Raw genomic sequence first — 20,580 nt, forward strand, 5'->3', positions numbered from 1 at the left:
CTAATTTCTAGCGCCTTTTGTAGGCAATTGAATTAAAAAAATTACAAGTTTTTTCGACTGAAGGTAAGGAGCAACAATAAAACTTGAAACGAACGGAAATTATTCAGTATATGAGGGGACCTGCCACAACTCCGACACTTACTCTTTACCCTAAAATTTCTTAAAAAATCAACTTCTCATTCAAATTAGATGGCCCTTTTGTTTGAGCAGTGTTTCTTAAAGAATTGGAACACAAATCAAACTTTAGTATGATGAGTGAGGGTTGGTATAGGAGCACCCCACTAGTATAGGGTCTCCAGCTACAAAAGGAACACCCTTATTTGGACTGTAGACCTACTTACATAACCATGCATAACCATTACATAACCATAGAGCATCGACCTACTTACATAACCATACTGAAAGAGTAAAGATTATCTATACTGCAGAAGATACACCCTTATTTGGCTACTAAAGTTTTCTTATGCTAAACTAGAGCATCGACCTACTTACGTAACCATACTGAGAGAGCTCTTCTCTCCATATACGTCAGGTTAGCTTATGCAGCCTGCTCACAAGTGCTTTCCCTCCATACTTGTAAAGTTCAGCTGGAACAGCATCAGGACTAGGTGCTTTATTACTTTTCAGGCAATTGATTGCTTGTCCGACTTCGTTTAAGGTGGGGGGAGGGGTTTTACGTCTTCGTAAATACTGCTGGGCGAGTTTGGTTCCTGCAGGTCATCAGGACTGTGACTTGGCTTATGACAAAGATGATTATAACGCATTGCTGTGGAGATTTGGTGCTGGTTAGTTAATTTGTCAATGTGCTCCTTCCAACGATTTATTATATCGGAATTGTTTGAGAGTAACTTGTCGTTTTCATCTTCGATGGACACACTAGTCGGCTTATATGATTTACCCCTGGCTGCTTTTAGGAGCTAATACATCTTCCTGGTGTCGGATCTGGAGGCTGTAGCTTCCATATCCTCAGTGATTTTCTCCCAGTACTGGTTCTTATCATTCTTAGCTGACTGGTGGCATTCATTTCTCAGGCGCCTGAACAACTCTGGTATTCTGTCTTCTATATGTTGCTTGTGCTCAACCAGGTGAACTGGGTGTGTTGACATCCATTTTTTGGATAGGCTTGCGGTATCATTTCGTAGCTTCTGTAGCCTCGTGGATTGTATTCCGTATGGTCAGCCACTCATCATCCAAAGTTTGGGCTTGCTTGTCTATCTCTTGCACTGTGAGAGCTTCAAAGTGATTAGACATCTTTAAGCAGAATGCCTGCGGTATGTTATGATCATCGAAGCGATTGGTGTCAGATCTTTGTGGAGATTTTCTCTTGGGGTGTGCTGCTAGGCGCAACTTTAGATCTAACTTGACTAGAAAATGATCCGACCCATGTTTCAAGCCAGTATCTGTTCCAATGTAAGATCTACTATTCGTAGCCACTGATTACCAACGGCGGGACGTGAGGATGTAATCAATCTTGATTTTTGCTCTACCGTCTATTGAATAATACGTGGCTTTATGGCTGGGTTCGTGTTTGAATAAGGAGTTTGTAATCGCCAAATTATCGTCAAGGCATAGTGAAGAAGTCTTGATTCCCTGCTACATCTAGCTTCAAGACCAAAGTGGTCAATAGCAGACTCAGCATTGGATACTTTTCCCCCGATTCTGGCCTTAAAGTCACTTCCAATAAAAATATGGTCTAGTTTCGGTACCTTCTTAAGAGTACAAGTTAGAAGTGGGTACAAAAATCTGCTTCGCTCTCTGGTGTGTCTCTGGCTGGAGCATAAACTACCACAACTGATATGTTGAATAGGTGACCTTTGAAGTGCGCTCTTGCTGCTCTATGAGAGATAGACTCCCACTCCAGAAGTAACAACAATGGGAGGGGGCTTAAAATGATGCCCACTCCACCATACTCAGATCCATCAAGGGATTCATATTTGTGAAAGGAGATAAAAGACTCGAATAAATTTTCGATACTCTATCAGCAACTAACACACTCCGAATTTAACTACTATCGGAGTTTGTTGTATACAGAAGTGTTTTTATTGTTTTTTTGTACTCTGTAAGTAACTACAATATCCCAAATGTATCAAGCTTCCTCAGTTTATTGTAGTCAAAAGAGGTTTTATCAGATTTTTGAGGCTCAATTAGCAACTAAAATATTTGTAGTTTACCTACTAACTGAGTTTGTTTCTATAAATAAGAGTTTTTCTGCTAATATTTTGATACTCAGTCACCAATTAAAAGACTTGGAATTTACCAAGTAGCTAAGTTTGTTGCAGTCAAATGTGATTTTAATATTTTTTAGGGTACTTCGTCAGCAACTACAACACTCGTAATTTATCAACTACCTGCGTTTATTCTAGTCGAAAGTGCTTATATGAAATTTTCAATACTCAGTCCGCAACTAACACACTTGGAATTTACATACTAGCTGAGTTTGTTGCATGCAAAAGTGCTTTTATTAAATTTTTGGGTACTCTGGCAACTACAACAACACTCGAAATTTATCAACTACCTGAGTTTATTGCAGTCAAAGTGCTTTTGTTAAATATTCAATACTCAGTCAGCATCTAAGATACTCCGAATTCACCTACTGGCCTGAGTTTTTTCCGTACAAAAGTACATTTCAATTAACATTTTGATACCCAATCACCAATTAAAATACATAGAATTTAAAAGGTAGCTGGAGTTGTTATAATCAAAAGTACTTATATTATTTTTTTTGGTGCTCTCTCAGCAACTAAGATATTTCGAAACTATCAGCTACCTGAGTTTATTGTAATCAAAATTGCTTTTATTAAATTTGCTATGCTCAGTCAGAAGCTAATATACTCTGAACTTTCATGCTAGCTGAGTTTATTGTATGCAAAAGCACTTTTCATTGTCTTTTTTATACTCAATCATCAATTTGAATACTCAGAATTTATCAACTAGCTGAATATGTTCCGTGCAAAAGTGCTTTTGTTATTTTTTGGCACCCAGTCACTAATTAAAAGACCTGGAATTTACCAAGTAGCTGAGTATATTGCAGTCGAAAGTGCTTTTATTATTTTTTTTGGTATTCATCAAGCAAATAATTACAATCAGAAATTATCAACCACCTTAGTTTATTTTGGTCAAAAGCGCTTTTATTAAATTTTTGATACTCAGTCAGGAACTTAGACACTTCGAATTTACCTGTTAGCTGAGTTTATTGTATGCGAAAGTGCTGTTTATTAATTTTTTATGCTCAGTCATCAGTTAAAAGACTTATAATTTACTACTATCTGTATGTGTATGCAAAACTGCTTTTGTTATTTTTTTGGTACTCATCCAGCGACTAAAACACTCGATATTTACCAAGTAGTTAAGTTTGTTGTAGTCACAAGTGTTTTTATTAATTTTCAGTACTCAGCCAGCAACTAAAACACTCGGAATTTATCAACTACCTGAGTTTATTCATTCCAAAAGTACTTTTATTCTATTTTTTATTCTCAGTCTACAACTAAGACACTCATAATTTATCAACTATCCGAGTTTATCGTAGTCAAAAGCCCTTTTATTAAATTATTGACAGTCAGCAAATAAGACTCTTTGAATTTACCTACTAGCTGAGTTTCCCATGCGAAAGTGGTTTTTGATTAATATTTTGTTACACAATCACCATAACCTTGGAATTTAACAAGTAGCTGAGTTTGTTGCAGTCAGAAGTGTTTTTATTAGTTTTTTGATACTCTGTTAGCAACTAAAACACTCGGAATTTATCAACTACCTGAGTTTATTGTAATCTAGGTACTTTTATTATATTTTTCATACTCAGTCAGCAAATCAGTCATTACAAATATACCTAATAGCTGAGTTTGTTGTATGCAAAAGTGCTCTTATAAATTTTTTTTGGTACTCTGTTAGTAAATACAATGCTTGGAATTTATCAAGTCCCTCAGTTTATTGTGGTAAAAAATGCTTTTATTATATTTTTTGATGGTCAGTTAGCAATAAAAATTTCAGAGTTTACCTAATAGCTTGGTTTGTTCTATCCAAAAGTACTTTTTTTATTATTTTTTATACTCAGTCACAAATTAAAAAACTTAGAATTTACCTTGCAGCTGAGTTTATTGTAGTCAAAAGGGCTTTTATTATTTCTTTTTTACCCATCCTGCTACTAAAACTCTCAGAATATATCAAAAACCTCATTTTAATGTAGTTAAGAGTATTTTATTAAATTTTCGCTGTTCAGCCAGCAACAAAGGCACTCCGAATTTACCTGCTAGCTGAGTTTATTGTATGCAAAAGTGCTTTTTTTATATTCTTTGGATGCTTTAGATGAAATTGTTCCATGCAAAAGGGCTATTATTTTTTACTAATCATCCAGAAACGAAAATACTCGGAATATACCGAATAGTTGAGTATGTTGTACTCAGAATATATCATTTGCCATTAGTCGAGTTTGTAGTCTAAAGTGTTTTTATTAACTTTTCGGTACTCAACCACTACCCAAAACACTTGGAATGTATCAACTACCTGAGTTTATTGTAGTCAAAATTGTGTTCATTAAATTTCCGATTCTCAGTCCGCAACTAAGATACTCAGAATTTAACTGCGAGCTGAGTTTGTTATATGCAAAAGTGCTTTTATAGTTTTTTTGGTACTCTTTCAGTGACTACAACACTCAGAGTTTATCAACTATCTGAGTTTATCGTAGTCAAAAGTGCTTTTATTAAACTTTTGATACTCAGTCAGCAGCAAAGACACTCCAAATTTACCTACTAAATGAGTTTGCTTCCATGCAAAAACGGTTTTCTATTGATATTTTTATACCCAATCACCAATTAAAAGACTTGGAATTTAACAATTGGCTAAAGTTTGTTGTAATCAAAAGTGCTTTTATATTTTTTTGGTACATTACAGAGTACTGTAAACTCAGATAGTAGCTAGTTTCTGAGTGTCTTAGCTGCTGACTGAGAATCAAAAATATAATAAAAGCACTTTTGACTACAATAAACTCTGTAGTTGATAAATTCCGAGTGTTTCACTTAATGGCTGAGTACAAACTCAACTACTTGGTAAATACTTGTTTTTTTAGTCACTGAATAAATACAAAAAATAATAAAAGCAATTTTGCACGGAATAAATTCAGGTAGTAGGTAAATTTTGAGTCGTTTAACTGATGACTGGTTTTAAAAAAATAAATAAAAGGCACTTTTGCATCCAATAAACTCAGCTAGTAGGTAAATTCGGAATATCTCAGTTGGGGACTGAGTATCGACAATTTAATAAACGCACTTGTTACTACAATAAACTCAGACAGTTGATAAATTCCGAGTTTTTTAGCTGATGGCTCAGTACCTAATAATAATAAAAACACATTTGAGTCCAACAAACTCAACTACTTGGTCTATTCCGAGTGTTTTAGTTGCTTGATGAGTACCAGAAAAATAATAAAAGGACTTTTGCATTGAACAAATTCAGTTAGTAGGTAAATTCTGAGCCTTTAATTGGTGACTGAGTATCCAACAAATTAAGAAATTGCACTTTTGCATACAATAAACTCAGCTAGTAGGTAAATTCGGAGTGTCTTAGTTCGTGATTGAACAAAGAATAATTAATAAACCACTTTCGACAACAAAAACCTAAGGTAGTTGTTAGATTCTGAGTGTTTTAGTTGCTGGAAGAGTACCCCAAAAAATTAATAAAAGCACTTGTGAATACAACAAACTAAGCTACTTAGTAAATTCCATTTTATTTAATTTGTGACTTGGTACCAAAACATTAATAAGAAAAACCTTTGCATGGAACAAACCCAGTTAATAGATAAATTTCAAGCCTTTTGATTGGTGACTGGTTATCAAAAAATTAATAGAAAAGCAGTTTTGTATTGAGCAAACTCAGCTAGTAGGTAAATTCCTAATTTCTTAGCTGCTGACTGAGCATTAAAAATCTAATTAAAGCATATTTAACTGCAATTAAATGACGTATATGATAAATTCTGAGTGTTTTAGTAGCCGATAGAGTACAACAAAAAATATAAAAAGCCCTTTTGACTACAATAAACTCTGATACTTGGTAAATTCTGAGTTTCTTAATTGGTGAGTGAGTATCAAAAAATTAATAAAAAGCACCTTTGGATAGAATAAACTCAACTAGTAGATAAATTCCAAATATCTTATTGCTAACTGAGCATCAAAAAAAATCTAATTTACATTCTCAAAAAAAAACTCAGCTAGTAGGTAAATGTCAAAAGTCTTAGTTGCTCATTGAGCTTCAAAAATCCGAAAAAAGTACTTATTGAATACAAGAAACTGAGGTAGTTGACAAACTCTGACTGTTTTAATTGCTAAAAGAGTATCAAAAAATTAATAAAAGCACTTTTGTAAACTCAGTTACTTGGTAAACTCCAAGTCTTTCGATTGGTGAATGAGCATAAGAAAAATTAAAAAAATTACATTGAATAAACTCAGCTAATAAGTAAATTCCGAATGTCTTACTTGCTAATTGAGCATCAAAAAATCTATCAAAAGTACTTTTGGCTACAATAAACTGAGGGAGTTGATAAATTCTGAGCATTGTAGTTACTAACAGAGTACCAACAAATTAATAAAAGCACATTTGCGTAGAACAGACTCAGCTAGTAGGTAAATTTGAAAGCACTATAAAAGCACTCTTGACAACGATGAAATCAGGTAGTTGATAAATTAGGAGTGTAGTAAATGCTGACAGAGTGCCAAAACTCAGTAAACTCTGCTTTTATTAAATTTTCGATACTCGGTCAGCAATTAAGACACTCCGCATTTACCTACTAGCTGAGTTAGTTTCCATGCTAAAGTACTTTTCTACTGATATTTTGATACAAAATCACCCGTTAAAAGACTTAGAATTTAACAAGTAACTGAGTTTATTGTAGTCAAAAGTGCTTTTATCAATTTTCTTTTGTTACTCTGTTAGCAACTGAAACATTCGGAATTTATCAACTATGTTAGTTTATTGTAATCAAAAGTGCTTTTTTTAAATTTTCGAAACTCAGTCAGCAAGTTAGACACTTCAAATTTACCTAATAGCTGGGTTTGTTGTTTGCAAAAGTGCTTTTATTAACTTTTTTTGCAACTCTGTCAGTAACTATAATACTAGGAATTTATCAAGTCCCTCATTTTATTGAAGTAAAAAGTGCTTTTATAATATTTTTTGGTGGTCGGTTAGAATTAAAACATTCAGAATTTACCTAGTAGCTGAGTTTATTGTAGATAGGAATATTCATTAGCATTATCCAAATTTTACTTCGCGAGTGTTTCGTGGATAATACTTAAGTACCCAACAAATTTTGATTCGGTTTTAAAGTTATATTTGCACCCTTGGTCCCCTCAAAAAGAATCTTGGATACGGTTCTGATGCTTGCCGTTTGAAATCGCAGAGCTTACTATTCTAGATACTTTAGAAACCGTGCAACTTATGGGAGGAGAGAGAGAGAGAGGGAAAAAGTATAAGAAGCGTTGTTTGTTGGAAGTGGTATAATATGGGCTTTTAGAATGTTAATTCATCTGAACTTAAATATATATATATATATATATATATATATATATATATATATATATATATATATATATATATATATATATATATATATATATATATATATATATATAACGAATCTCTTGATAACTGTTTATCTAATGATAAACGAAGCTCTTTTTTTCCGAGTTGCTAGGGGTATTCAACAACCTAAAATAAATATACTTACGTAGTGCCATTCTCCCTTTACAATTAATTCGCTGTGGCATATGACATGATTGGCTGACATAATCATACACAAGGCCATCTGGACATAGCTCTGGAGTTAAAACTCCGTTGGCACATCGCCAGTATTTATCACATTGTTTCACATCGGCCATGGTGTATGTAAATGGACGTTTCTTGCAAGTACCGTCTGAACGTTTGCCACCTACATTCCACACCTCTATAAAAGAAAAGTAATAGATTTTTAATCAATCTAATCCCATTTCTCTTAACGCTAACTTTTTTAACAGGTAATATACCGTGCAAAAATAAATTTGAAGATATGCAAATACATTTAACAAATTCTGAAGATAAAAACATTGATATGGCTTAAGATTCTACTCAAATAACAGGAATTGCATTTTCAGAACTAAGGCCAGAGAAAAAGAAACTGATAACTGAAAAGGTAAAATGTTGTTTTGTCAAAATTTCAATAGGCATACTATAGACCTATCATGTGGGCAAATTTCAGGACCCTGTAGAGAGAGAGAGAAGGCGTGGAGGTAGGTACTTCAAAATGCCTTCCCGGGACATATTTTAGCCTGAAGATCTTTCTCTGAAGTTTCATTTTCCTAAGCTAACCCCTTTCTGAGAGAGCCAAAAGGAGCTAAAGTAGAATTTCGCCTTTATTAGTTCTAAATTAGATTTCCTTCTGTTAAAACCACTGGAATTATAGTGAGTGGCGGAAATGAATACACTCTACATGTGCAAATACAATAGAAATGGAGTCATTGAAAAATAAGAAGGTAGGTATACATTAAGTATAATTTTCTAAACTAAAAAAAGAAATCATTGAACAAGAAAATAGGTCTTAATGCCGAAACTCCAATGATTCTCCGAATTATCTTATTTGTAATTGAAACACCTAATAAGCACAGATACCTTCATTTTCTTTAGATTTTTGTATTTATTTGCTAATATATGAAACAGTTTGTGGTAGCGAACTGCAAGAATGGAGCAACAAGACTGAATAGTAACCAAAACTCTAGGAATGGTATTCTGATATCAATCGATATATTATCGGCTTATTATGTTGATTCTAAATATTTAAGATTCATTAAGCTTGGTTTTATACGTTTAGAAACTGTGAAAATTTGCCTAATTTTTGAAAGAGGAAGGAAACACCAACTAAAAGTCGAAAAGTTTTAATTAAAATCAAATTATTAGATTCTGCGCATCAGATAACCCTAATTTAATGATTTCAGGCCCCTATCTTCAAAAGCATTGAATTCTGTATTATTTACCATAAGAAAAATCACGTATGTGTGTCAATTTGTTTCCGCCCTGGGTGATATTGTCGAACCGACGGTCCTAAAATAGCGGTAGGGGGCTCATTTGAACGGAAATTGAAATTTCTGGTGCCCCTTTAATTTGACCAAAAGGACCAGACGACTACTAGTCCCCCTCACACGTCCCCTTTTTCCTCAAAAGGAGTTCCATCAAAAGTTTGAGATAGGCATTTTGTTTAGCATAGTTGAAAGGTTCCAAAACCCCTTTAGGATTGGCCTGGGGATGAAAGTATGATAAGATAATTTGCTGAGGATAATAAGGACAATATACGATCAACGAAACCCAGTTTCATAGCCACACAGATAAATAACAGATGGCAGAATGTATTGGACTTGTATAACTTTAGCTATATGTTTACACATTAGTAGGGCGGGGCAAAGTTAAGTTAGGCTACTTTACCCCCACACTCCCCTAATGTGCAAATATATATCCCCATATTATTTTATTATAAAACTAAAGTATTATATTTTCATCATATTTTGGCATACGTCATTAGGGTTAGCATAGCTTTACTTCCTGGGTATGTTCCGTATAATTAACAAGAACCTCTTTTTTCTATTAAAGAAGGAGTAAGACCGATGCTTATCAAAACTTGGGAAGGGTGGGACACGTGTATTCTCGTGAAAATATAAAAAGGTCATTTTCAAAATTGCCGCTGGTGTCTCAGTAATTATACCAGCTCTACTAGAGTAAAAAGAAAAGATTTTCTATGTTTTTTTTTTGGGGGGGGGGAGAAAACTGGAGTATTGTATCGACAAGGAAAAAATATTGGAAAGGAATAGCAAACATTTCAATTAGATCACCGATAACCGATCGCCGGTTTAGATCACCGGATTTTTAGATTAGATCACCGGAACTGGATGGGATTTGAAATAAGAGCTCTGAGACACGATATCCTTCCAAACATCAAATTTCATTAAGATCATATTGCCTGTTCGTAAGTTAAAAATACCTCATTTTTTTCTAATTTTTCGGATATATCCGTCCCCCCACTCCCTCCCCCTTTTTGTCGAATCGGCGAAAGGAAAATTTTTATTAAATTTGGTCTGGTTCCTGATACGCCTGCCAAATTTCATCGTCCTAGCTTACCTGGAAGTGCCTAAAGTAGCAAAACCGTGACAGACAGACAGACCAAAAGACCGACCGACAGAATTTGCAATTGCTATATGTCACTTGGTAGATACCAAGTGCCATAAAAACAGGCATGCTATTCAGATGAGCCTGTTATTCAAGAAGAGCATCTGTGAAGGAAGGTCACATCCTTTTATGGTATTAATTTAAAAAGACAAAGTTTTTACGAGGGAAGTAAAGAGCCAAGTTTAAGTAATTGAACAGCATACAGAAATATTGGATTAATTTATCAGGTAGCATTTTGGTCTCGCTAGCTATATTACCAATAGTGAGTAATATACAATCTTAAACTTTAAGAGATATATCTTAGTATTACTTCAGAAGATCAAATAAGACATAATTGTGTTGCGGAGCAACACTACTGCTTTCGTATTTTTTTTTTTTTTTTTTTTTTTTTTTTTTTTTTTTTTTTTTTTTTTTTCACCGTGATCAGCGACCTGTAGCTCCGAAGTGGTAAGAGCTAAAAATTTGAGATTTTTCAGAGGGAAGGGAAACGTGAAACAGAGTAAAAAATTTCCAGAGAAGTTCCTAAAATTTCTAACAGTTTTCCATAAAAAAAATAAACCCGTTTTTTTCTTAGAAACTCTGCATTCGATGTTTGGCGTCAAGTTAAGACGGCCCTAGCTTCGGAAATAAACTTGCTAGAAATACAGTTATGGTGAACTCATGTAGAACTTTCATTTGTCTCTTCGAGAACCGGAGCACAAAATTCCGTAGCTCTTACAGATTTCCCGGAAATAATTCCGGAAAAGTCCATCTTGTTCCGATTTTTTTTGGAATTTTCTCAAATTTTCGATTTTGATGTTTCTTATATTTTTATCGAGTAGTGCTATGAAAAGTATGCAAGAAGAAGTGAAGTGTTCTATATACCAATTTGCTTCGTTCTCTAAGAAATAATTTCCGAAGTTTCGACGTTCTAGAGGTAACTTCTGTTCTGGACCAGCTAGAATTTTTTTTTCCAACGCGGTTCGACAGGTCTCGATCTCCCAGCTACTTGAGCTTACAATAGTTTCTCCGAAATAAAATTCCTTCTTTGGGTTTTTCTATTTGGAAGTTTTGTCATGCCCTCGGGGCAATTTAATTTTTTTGGTGAATTTGGTTTGTTTTATATTTTCCTAGCTTAGACCATCGAAAGTTAAGCAGAAAACTATAAGACGTTATTTCCGTATCTCTTTCAGATTTCCCGGAAATAATTCCCGAAATGTGCGTCTCGAAACATAATACTTCGAATTGGCGTCAAGTTAAGACGGCCCTAGTTTCGGAAGTAAACGTTTTAGAGATAAAATAATTATGAACTCATATAGAACTTTTATTGATGTTTTCGAGAACTGAAGCATGAAATTCCGTAGCTCTTACAGATTTCCCGGAAATAATTCCGGAAAAGTCAATCTCGTTCTGGACCAGCTAAACATTTTACCAAACTCAGTTTAGTAGGAGCTCGAAATAAAACCATATCAAAGATGCTTCAAGATAACAATCGAAGCCGCATTAGAAAAATGTCCTCTGAAGGACATAATGGAGACTGTTGCTCCGCAACTGTGCCCTAAGGAACAGGGCACAGTTGCTGCAACACTTCCCGTTGCACAGGCAACGGAGGTCTAGTTTTTTGAACTCTGAAAAGCCGGTTATTTCTCTCTATACAGCAGTGAATTTCAAGCTGTGATAAAATTCTAAAGACAGCCTATAGTCCTAATACTATCAAGATGGCTTTACTTCCAACTTATCTGTAAACTAAGCGTGATACGTCCCTTCTAGAACCAAAACAAGAACCAGTCATTGACCTGAGCCATTGTGCATAAGTGATACCAAATTAAACGAAAAAAAATAAAATAAAGGAACTATCTTAAAATGGATCGTTGCTTTATCTTAAAAAGGATTAATAATATTTTTATTCGATAAAAAGTGTTCATAATTGTTTTACTTTTACTATAACAAAACTCCTCTAATATTTTGTGTTTTCAGTAAAGCGCTAGTTTTCTATAGTCCTAAGAATATAGGGTAACATAATTAGTTGGTTTGTTTGTACTACTTTTATTGATACATATGAGATATCAACTTCCCTCATTACTTCCCTCGGGAAAACTTTGTTTTTTAACATTAATCTTTGTTTGTTTTTGTTTAAAATTTAATGTAGAAACAACGCCGCCATGATCTGTTTTTATTTATACTGAATAATGTATGTTTGTTTTAAGTTTTAATGTTACTCCTTAGTTTCAGTTGAAAACTTATTTTTACTATGATAAATAAATATCATTGATCTAGAGGAGATAAGACACCTCTAAAAAACACTGCAAACAACCTTGACAGCTACGAAAAACTTTCAGTATATTATATACTTTTTATTATCCATACTTCACAAAACAATACATGTTTTCCAGAAACGTTTGTTTTTTGATAAGTAAAAAGCTGTTTTACTCAGCAGACTTCGCCTGACTAAGCAATAATGAAGACATGGCTTTATAAATTGCCTACTGACTAGCAGAAATTAGAAGGCTACTGTAACAAAAGAAAACTCTTTAAGGGTTCATTTAAAAACTTATATTTATACCTAATCGCTTTTTATAAATTTGACCTGATAGCACATTCTCACAAAGTGCACTTTTTTGTTGTTCCCCCATTTTTTTCAAGTGAATAAAGTGCCTTTCCCAATGAAATAACCAAAAAAGGTGTTTTTCAAAACTGGGAAGGAACAAAAAACTAAGGAGCAAGGACGTCCTTTCCCCTCAATTACCGTCATCAGAACCAGCACATAGGCTTCATCGCAGAGTGAAGTTTGAAGGTTCAATCCAAAACTGTTGATAATTCTGGCTTAATTTTTCGTAGATTTTTAGTGGAAAATATTTTAGTTTTAGTTAATTTGTTTTTGCAATAGTTTTTTACTTTTAACATGAGTAAGCAATTTATGAAACTTACTAAGCGGGTCTGCAATGGGGATTTTATGTGTGAGGGGCTCTTATAAGCCTCCAGTTAAGGGCTTTTGACCATAATTATTGCAATGCTACTGTTTTTTGCTTATAAACTCCTCCATTTAAGAAGTGGCACCAAAAGTGTCATTTTTAGTGCTAAATGGCAATTATCGATGGTAAAATTGACGAAAAGCATCTAGATATCAGGAATAGGTTTAAAATGAGCCTTCCCAGGATATGCTTTAGAAAAATGAGTGCATCACGTTTGTAAAAATAGTGGATTATCTGAGAAGTAATCATTAGAAGAGACAAATCATGATTAAAAAAAAAAAAAAAAAATCTAAGCTGGAATCGAACGCATGACAGCCTTATATGAAGTTCAACGCTGTACTAACAGAACCACACCTTTAATAATGTAATTTAATATATATATATATATATATATATATATATATATATATAAATATATATATATATATATATATATATAAATATATATATATATATATATATATATATATATATATATATATATATATATATATATATATATATATATATATATGGTGTTTGCAGGACTTTAATTGTATTGCTTATTAAGGGGTTCTGGACGACGAACATGCGGCATTTGTTCTTGCAAACCTCCAGTTAACGGTTTTGGACCATAATTATTACAATGATATCGTTTTGTATTTTCAAGATTGTTCACTGAAGAGATGACACCAAAAGTGTTATTTCCAGTGCTATATCTCCCTTACAAATGATGGAACCGATAAAAAGCACGCAGATATGAGCAAAGGTTTTTAAATGAGGTGACTTTAATTAGGTGACTTTGGGGGAAAAATGAGCGTGGGAGGGGGCCCAGGAGCCCTCCAGTTTTTTTGGTCACTTAAAAAGGGCACTAGAACTTTTTATTTCGCTTAGAATGAACCCTCACACAACATTCTGGGACCAATGGGTCGATAAGATCACCCCTTGGAAAAAAAAACAAAAAAAAACAAACAAATAAACACGCATCCATGATCTGTTTTGTGGCAAAAAATGCAAAATTCCACATTGTTGTAGATAGATGCTTGAAACTTCTACTGTAGGGTTCTCTGATACGCTGAATCTAATGTTGTAATTTCCGTTAAGATGCAATGACTTTTAAGGGATGTTGCCCCTATTTTCTAAAATAAGACAAATTTTCTCAGGCTCATAACTTTTGATGGGTAAGTCTAAACTTAACAAAACTTATATATTTAAAATCAACATCAAAATGCGATTCTTTTGATGTAACTATCATTATAAAAATAATTTTTTTTAGAGTTTCGGTTACTATTGAGCCGGGTCACTCCTTACTACGGTTCGTTACCACGAACTGTTTGATAATACTAATGGTTTATAAATATAAACCTCCTGTATATAAGTATATTATTTATGTCAAAGAAAGCTAAGCTGTCTTCACAAGCCAGCTCACAAATGTTACCCATAAATAAGCTAGTAGCTGTAATATACCGAAGAAAGTACCTCAATATAGATAACACTAATGGTTTATAAATATAAACCTCCTGTATATAAATATATCATTTATATCGAAGAAACTTGTCACTTTATGAAAAGTAATGAGAACTTACGAAATGATAGACAAATCAAAAAGGATGACAGCTCCCAATACATGATAAAATGTGCGTATGTTCTGTATAAAACTTATGTTCTACACTGACAGAATACCCTTTTTTGGTTTAGGTATAGTCAGGGAAATACAAATTACAAATTCTTTGCAGACATTCATACAAAATTGTCACTAAAATTCCAGCAAAAAATTAAATTAGTTCTTGAAATTTTGTTTTATCTGACATTCTATCAAAGAATTGTTAAGGAAGTAAAGAAAGAGAAATTTAATTATTCTAAAACAGTCATTAGGGGTTAAAACGCAATGCGAAACGGCATTTCAAAGTCGGTATATACAAATTTGAAATCCTTTTAAGATGCCATAAATGAAGTTTTTGATCAGAACATTTGTGCTTAAGTATTCAAATCTTATCAACCTAATCCTGAATACAAAAAAGTGACACTTCAAAGGTGATCATGCGAACATAAAATAAGTTTAGGATTTGATGTTTTAACAATTAACTGTTTTTAAGGTTAATTATAGATTATTTGAACTTAATGGGAAGTAACTTCTATTCTTAACTATGCTACTTTTGAATTTGAATTTCCTATGAGAGGCAGTAAAGCAGCGAAGCCTATCAAAGCCATAAGGTCAAGGCCGTATCTAGAGCGGTGGGTAGGGCCCTGACCCCCCCACCCCCTGAAATGTATATCCAACTCGTAAAAGCGTAACAAAAGTGAATATATGCGTTTTTGAGGTTTTTGTACCCCCCTTCCACCAACAAAAAATCCTTTTGTACCCCCCTGAAAAAAACTTTGGATATGACCCTGCATCAGCCATTTCATGTAGTAACTAAAAGCAAACTTTTTTCCACTGAAAGTAAGGAGCAGCATGAACCCTTAAAGCAAACAGAAACTTCCGTATATGAGGGTAGCCGCCCCTTCTTCAGCTCTCCCTCCTTACATTAAAGTCTTATAATTCTTTGAAAATATTACTCATATTTTGGAATGAGTATTCATTTCTAACATACATCAGCCATAAGGCTGATGCATTATGAATTGTTTTTTAAATATCAGTCTTTTTCTAAGAACTGTGATAAAGACTTGGATTGTACAAGCAAGGGCTGAGGAAGAGTTAGCCCCACTCATAAGGAATAACTTCTGCTCGTTTTAAACTTCAATGTTGCTCCTTCCTTTCATTTGAAAATCTTATTTTTTTACTTAATTTCTGACTGCCTTTCAAATCATGTAAGGGAATACCCTTCCCCCTCTCCCTGTGTAAAATCTTTATGGAAAATCGCTTCAAGAAACTTTCCTTCCCATGAAAAATCTGCTGTGGGTAATCTCTACCCTCTCCCTCCCCACAGGAAATCCTCCCCATCCCGCAGCTAACTGTACATTTCCTAATAACAAGTACTTTATGTGAACAATGGGCAAATTGCTTACTCTACATCCCTCTCCTCAGGGACTCTGGGGGATCAGGTCATCACAAAAACCGTAGTTATTTGACTTTTCAACTATGCTGAATCAAATTAAATCTCAAAATTTTATCGGATGTCTATTGGAAAACAGGGGAGTTGGAGGGGAATAATTAACATAAAATCTGTTTGGTTACTTAAAAAGGGTCCTAGAATATTTAATTTCCGTTCAAATCAGCCCTCTCCCGATCTTCGAGGACCATTGGCTCGGTATGATCACACCTGGAGAAAAAAGTAACAATCATCCGTGATCTTTATTCTGGTGAAAAAAAGAAAAATGTAAAATTCAATATTTTCTTAGATAGGAGCTTCAAACATCTACAGTAGGGTTCTCAGATATGTTGACGTTTTTGATCAAATGACTGTTTTTTCCCTTTCTTCGAAAATCAGCTAAGTTTTATCAGGCACGTAGCTTTTGGTGGGTAGCATTAAACCTAATGAATTTTATATATTTGGAAGTATCACTAAAATCTTATTCTTATGTTGTATCTCGCACTGCCAAAATTCTGTTTTTATAGTTTTGGTCACTTTTGGACCGAGCTACTCCTTTCTATTTGAACCATTTGATTTCCCATTTCTTTTTCTCCTGACCAATCTGTATAAATGGAGTGGTCATAGGAAGAGGCAAATCTGATGGAAAATCAAAAGTTTTTTTATGGCACTTGGTATTAATCAAGTGGCATATAGGGATCGCAAATTCTGTCGGTCTGTCTGTCTGTTGGTCCCGGTTTTGCTACTTTAGGCACTTCTAGGTAATCTAGGACGATGAAATTTGGCAGGGTTATCAAGTACCGGACCAGATTAAATTAGAAATAGTCTTTTCTCCTGATTTTACAATCGGGGGGTGGGGGTGGGGGCTCGGTTAATTCAGAAAAAAATAGAAAAAATGAAGTATTTTTAACTTTCGAACGGGTGATGGGATCTTAATGAAATTTGATGTTTGGAAGGATATCCTGTCTCAGAGCTCTTATTTTAAATCCCAACTCGATCCGGTGACATTGGGGGGAATTGAGGGGGAACATAAAATCTTGGAAAGCGCTTTGATTGGAGCGATCGGGATGAAACTTGGTGGGAAAAATAAGCAGAAGTCCTAGATACGTCATTGACTTAACTGGAACGGATCTGCTCAGTTTTGAGGAGTTGGGGGGAGGGTTGATTCTGAAACATTAGAAAAAATGAGGTATTTTTAACTTACGACACTTATTTTAAGTCCCGACTGGATCTTGTGACATTGGGGGAGTTTGGTGGTGGGGTTCAGTGCTTTAGCGAGTTTGGTGCTTCTGGACGTGCTAGGACGATGAAAATTGGTCGGCGTGTTAAGGAGGTGTACAAATTGACTTGATAAAGTCGTATGATTGAAGGGAGAGAAAAAATTAGAAAAACTGAGGTATTTTTAACTTACTAGTGCGTGATCGGATCTTAATGAATTTTCATATTTAGAAGGAGGTGAATGGAGTTTGTCCGGAGTGAGGCAGACTCTGTATGCTGACCACATACCTTTTGATATGGGGTTTCTCCCCTAACTAAACACTCCAATCAGGACGGCCGCAACCTCATGTGGCGGGGGGAGCCCACCCCGGGAATCTCAGTACCTAGGTTTAACTTAGCTGTAATCAGATTCCAGGCCTAGGGTCGGTTGGGATAGCGACCCTCCACCTGAAAATTAAGCGCAATTAAAAGTGACAATATAGCCTTGGGCCCGGATTCCCTTTTAAGATCTCGACCATCGCGCGTCAATGGACATGCTGACGACGTCAGAAAGACTGACAGACTAAACCTTATGGACCGAAGGGTGTACGAACAGCCACCTGGAATGTCTTGACTCTGAATGAAACTGCGTCAAAGAACCTACTCTCTGAAGAACTTCACAAGAACAAAGTGTCAATTGCAGGTCTTACTGAGACCCGTCTTACCGGAAGCGGAGAAGAGCGAACAGGTAACAGTGACTCATTGTTCTGGTCTGGAGGAAGCTCGAGAAGGAATGGCGTTGGCCTTGAACTAAATAGCCTTACAAGAAAGGCCTTACTTTTACACGAAGCTGTATCTGACAGATTAATGAAGGCCCGCTTTGGACACAAGCATGACAAGATGACTGTCATCGTATGCTTTTCCCCGACCAACGATTCTGACGATACCACTAAGGAGGATTTATACTGTGCTTTGTCCAGATGCCTTGCAAAAGTACCCCCCATGATATAACTGTTCTCCTTGGCGACTTTATTGTGACAGTTCACGATGTTATGGGTGTACGGCCTGGCACAGTTGGTCCTGTATCCCCCGAACCACTTAACGACAATGGGGTCTGCCTACTTGAACTTGTGCCGTTCTCACGACCTTTACATTTCAAACACCTTCTTCCAACCCAAAACTATTCATCAGTACACGTGGTATAGTAACGACGGTTGTACAAAGAATGGGCTTCGCCTACTTGAACTGTGCCGATCTCACGAGCTTTACATTTCAACGAGCTTTACATTTCAAACACCTACTTCCAACGCAAAACTATTCATCAGTACACGTGGCATAGTAAAGACGGTCGTACCAAGAAGATGACTGACTACGTCATTATTTCCAAACGCTGGAGATCATTGGCGAAGAACTGCAGAACTTACAGATCAGCAGAGCTTGGAAACGCAGACCCTAGGCTTGTGTGCACCGATCTTCGGCTTCGCCTCCATGCACAGCGATCGGAAAGAAAACCCGTCTCTGCAGATATTGGGAAACTAAAGGAACCAGATACTCGCCAGAAATACAGTATCGAGATTTCGAATCGCTTCGAGGCCCTTGGCTCACTTAATAGCAGCGAAGATCTCTAGAAGCATTTCAAATCGCAGACCAGTGAAGCAGTACAACTAGTGCTTTGCAAGAGGAGTTACCCAAAGAAATCGTGGCTAACCAATGAAACACTGCAAGTCATAGAGCAAAGACGGAAGGCAAGACTTCTTTTGGACATGACTACATATCGAAGGCCCAAAGGAGTGCGGAACAGAATCATTCACCGGGATAGAACCCAGTTTGTTGCAAGGAAAGCAGATGAAAATGAGCTAGTTGCAAAAAAGAAAGGCATGGGCAGCCTATTCAAGCATCTACGAGATCTCATTGAAAATAAAACTCCCACCTTGGACCCCGTCCTGTCCAGGGATGGTGCACTTGTTTCTGATGAATGTTCTTGTCTTGAGCGGTGGAAGGACCACTTCTGTTCGCTCCTCAACAATACTAGTCCGTCTGCGCCTCCTAATGATAATCCCAGCCAACCTTGCAGTCAAAGACCTAGAATAGATGCTCCTCCATATGAGCCTTTCAGCCCCTCAGAAATTGGACATGCAGTAAAAAGGCTCAAGAATAATAAAGCTGCTGGTATATGCGGCTTAAACTCACATTTACTAAAATATGGAGGTCCTGCAATGCTCCAGCTTCTACACAACCTGTTCTCTACAATCTGGCAAACGGAGATAATTCCCGAGGAATGGCGGAAGGGTGTCAACATCCCCTTATGTAAGAGAAAAGGCTCAAGAATCGATTGCTCTAACTACCGGGGAATAACCCTACTGCCAGTCCCTGGCAAACTGTTTTCAATCGTCCTTTTGGATCGATGCCGGAAAATCATTCGAAAAATCTGGCGACCGGAGCAAGCTGGTCTTATGTCGGATCGTACAACCATCGAGCAGATTTTCACGATTCAACAAATAGTAGCGAAGACCACAGAGTTCCGACAGAAAGTATTTATTGCCTTCGTTGACTTCCGTGCTGCATTTGACTCAGTAGATCGAAAAGCTCTTTGGCGGATTTTAGACTTGACTGGCCTACCCGAGAAATATTGCAGACTTCTCAAGGCGTTGCACCATGGGACGGAGAGCTGTTTACAAGTAAATGGTCGGTGCAGCATGTTTTTTCAAATCACGACAGGGGTGCGCCAAGGATTGCAGTGGCCCCAGAGCTCTTCAACGTCATCGTAGATTACGTTATGACAAAAACCACTTCACGTCTCAGCTTCGGGCTCAAATTCGGAGATCATAGCATTACAGATGTTGATTTTGCCAATGACTTGGCCATTCTGACGGACTCCATGGACCAGCTGCTGGAAGCGTTCCGAATTCTGCGAGAAGATGCTGCCAACGTAGGACTGCATATAAACTGGAACAAAACTAAAATTATGGTCATTGACCCGTCTTCTCCTACTTTTAACTCTCCAGTTAGCTTGGACAGCACCACTAGCATCGAGGCTGTTCAAGACTTCACCTACCGGGGCTCCATAATTTCTTCGAATGGCTCCCTTCTCCCGAGCTGCAGGCGAGATAATCTAAAGGGTCTGGGCAGACTGAATCGTCACCTCTGGCGAAAACCAAACATCAGTCACACAACGAAACTACGGATCTTCAACACTCTAGTCGGCTTTGTGATGCTTTACGGAGCTGAGACATGGCAAGCATCAGCTG

General features: G+C 36.0%; 2 protein-coding genes across 3 annotated transcripts in view; one reads left to right on the top strand and one right to left on the bottom strand.

Moving 5' to 3' along the window:
- LOC136035504 (protein obstructor-E-like) overlaps positions 1–14,802 on the bottom strand; it is a 31,776-nt gene extending 16,974 nt beyond the window's left edge. The window contains exons 1-2 of the mRNA XM_065717339.1: positions 14,690–14,802; positions 7,712–7,927 (exon numbers count right to left, since the gene is read on the bottom strand). Coding sequence (XP_065573411.1) covers positions 7,712–7,927; positions 14,690–14,732 — 259 coding nt within the window. The 5' untranslated portion in view covers positions 14,733–14,802. The remainder of the gene's footprint in view (positions 1–7,711; positions 7,928–14,689) is intronic.
- The window catches only part of LOC136035501 (rho guanine nucleotide exchange factor 11-like), a 395,432-nt gene that overhangs the window by 11,044 nt on the left and 363,808 nt on the right, over positions 1–20,580 (top strand). The window lies entirely within an intron of this gene.

This window comes from Artemia franciscana, chromosome 14, assembly GCF_032884065.1.
Source record: "Artemia franciscana chromosome 14, ASM3288406v1, whole genome shotgun sequence".
NCBI classification, from domain to species: domain Eukaryota; kingdom Metazoa; phylum Arthropoda; class Branchiopoda; order Anostraca; family Artemiidae; genus Artemia; species Artemia franciscana.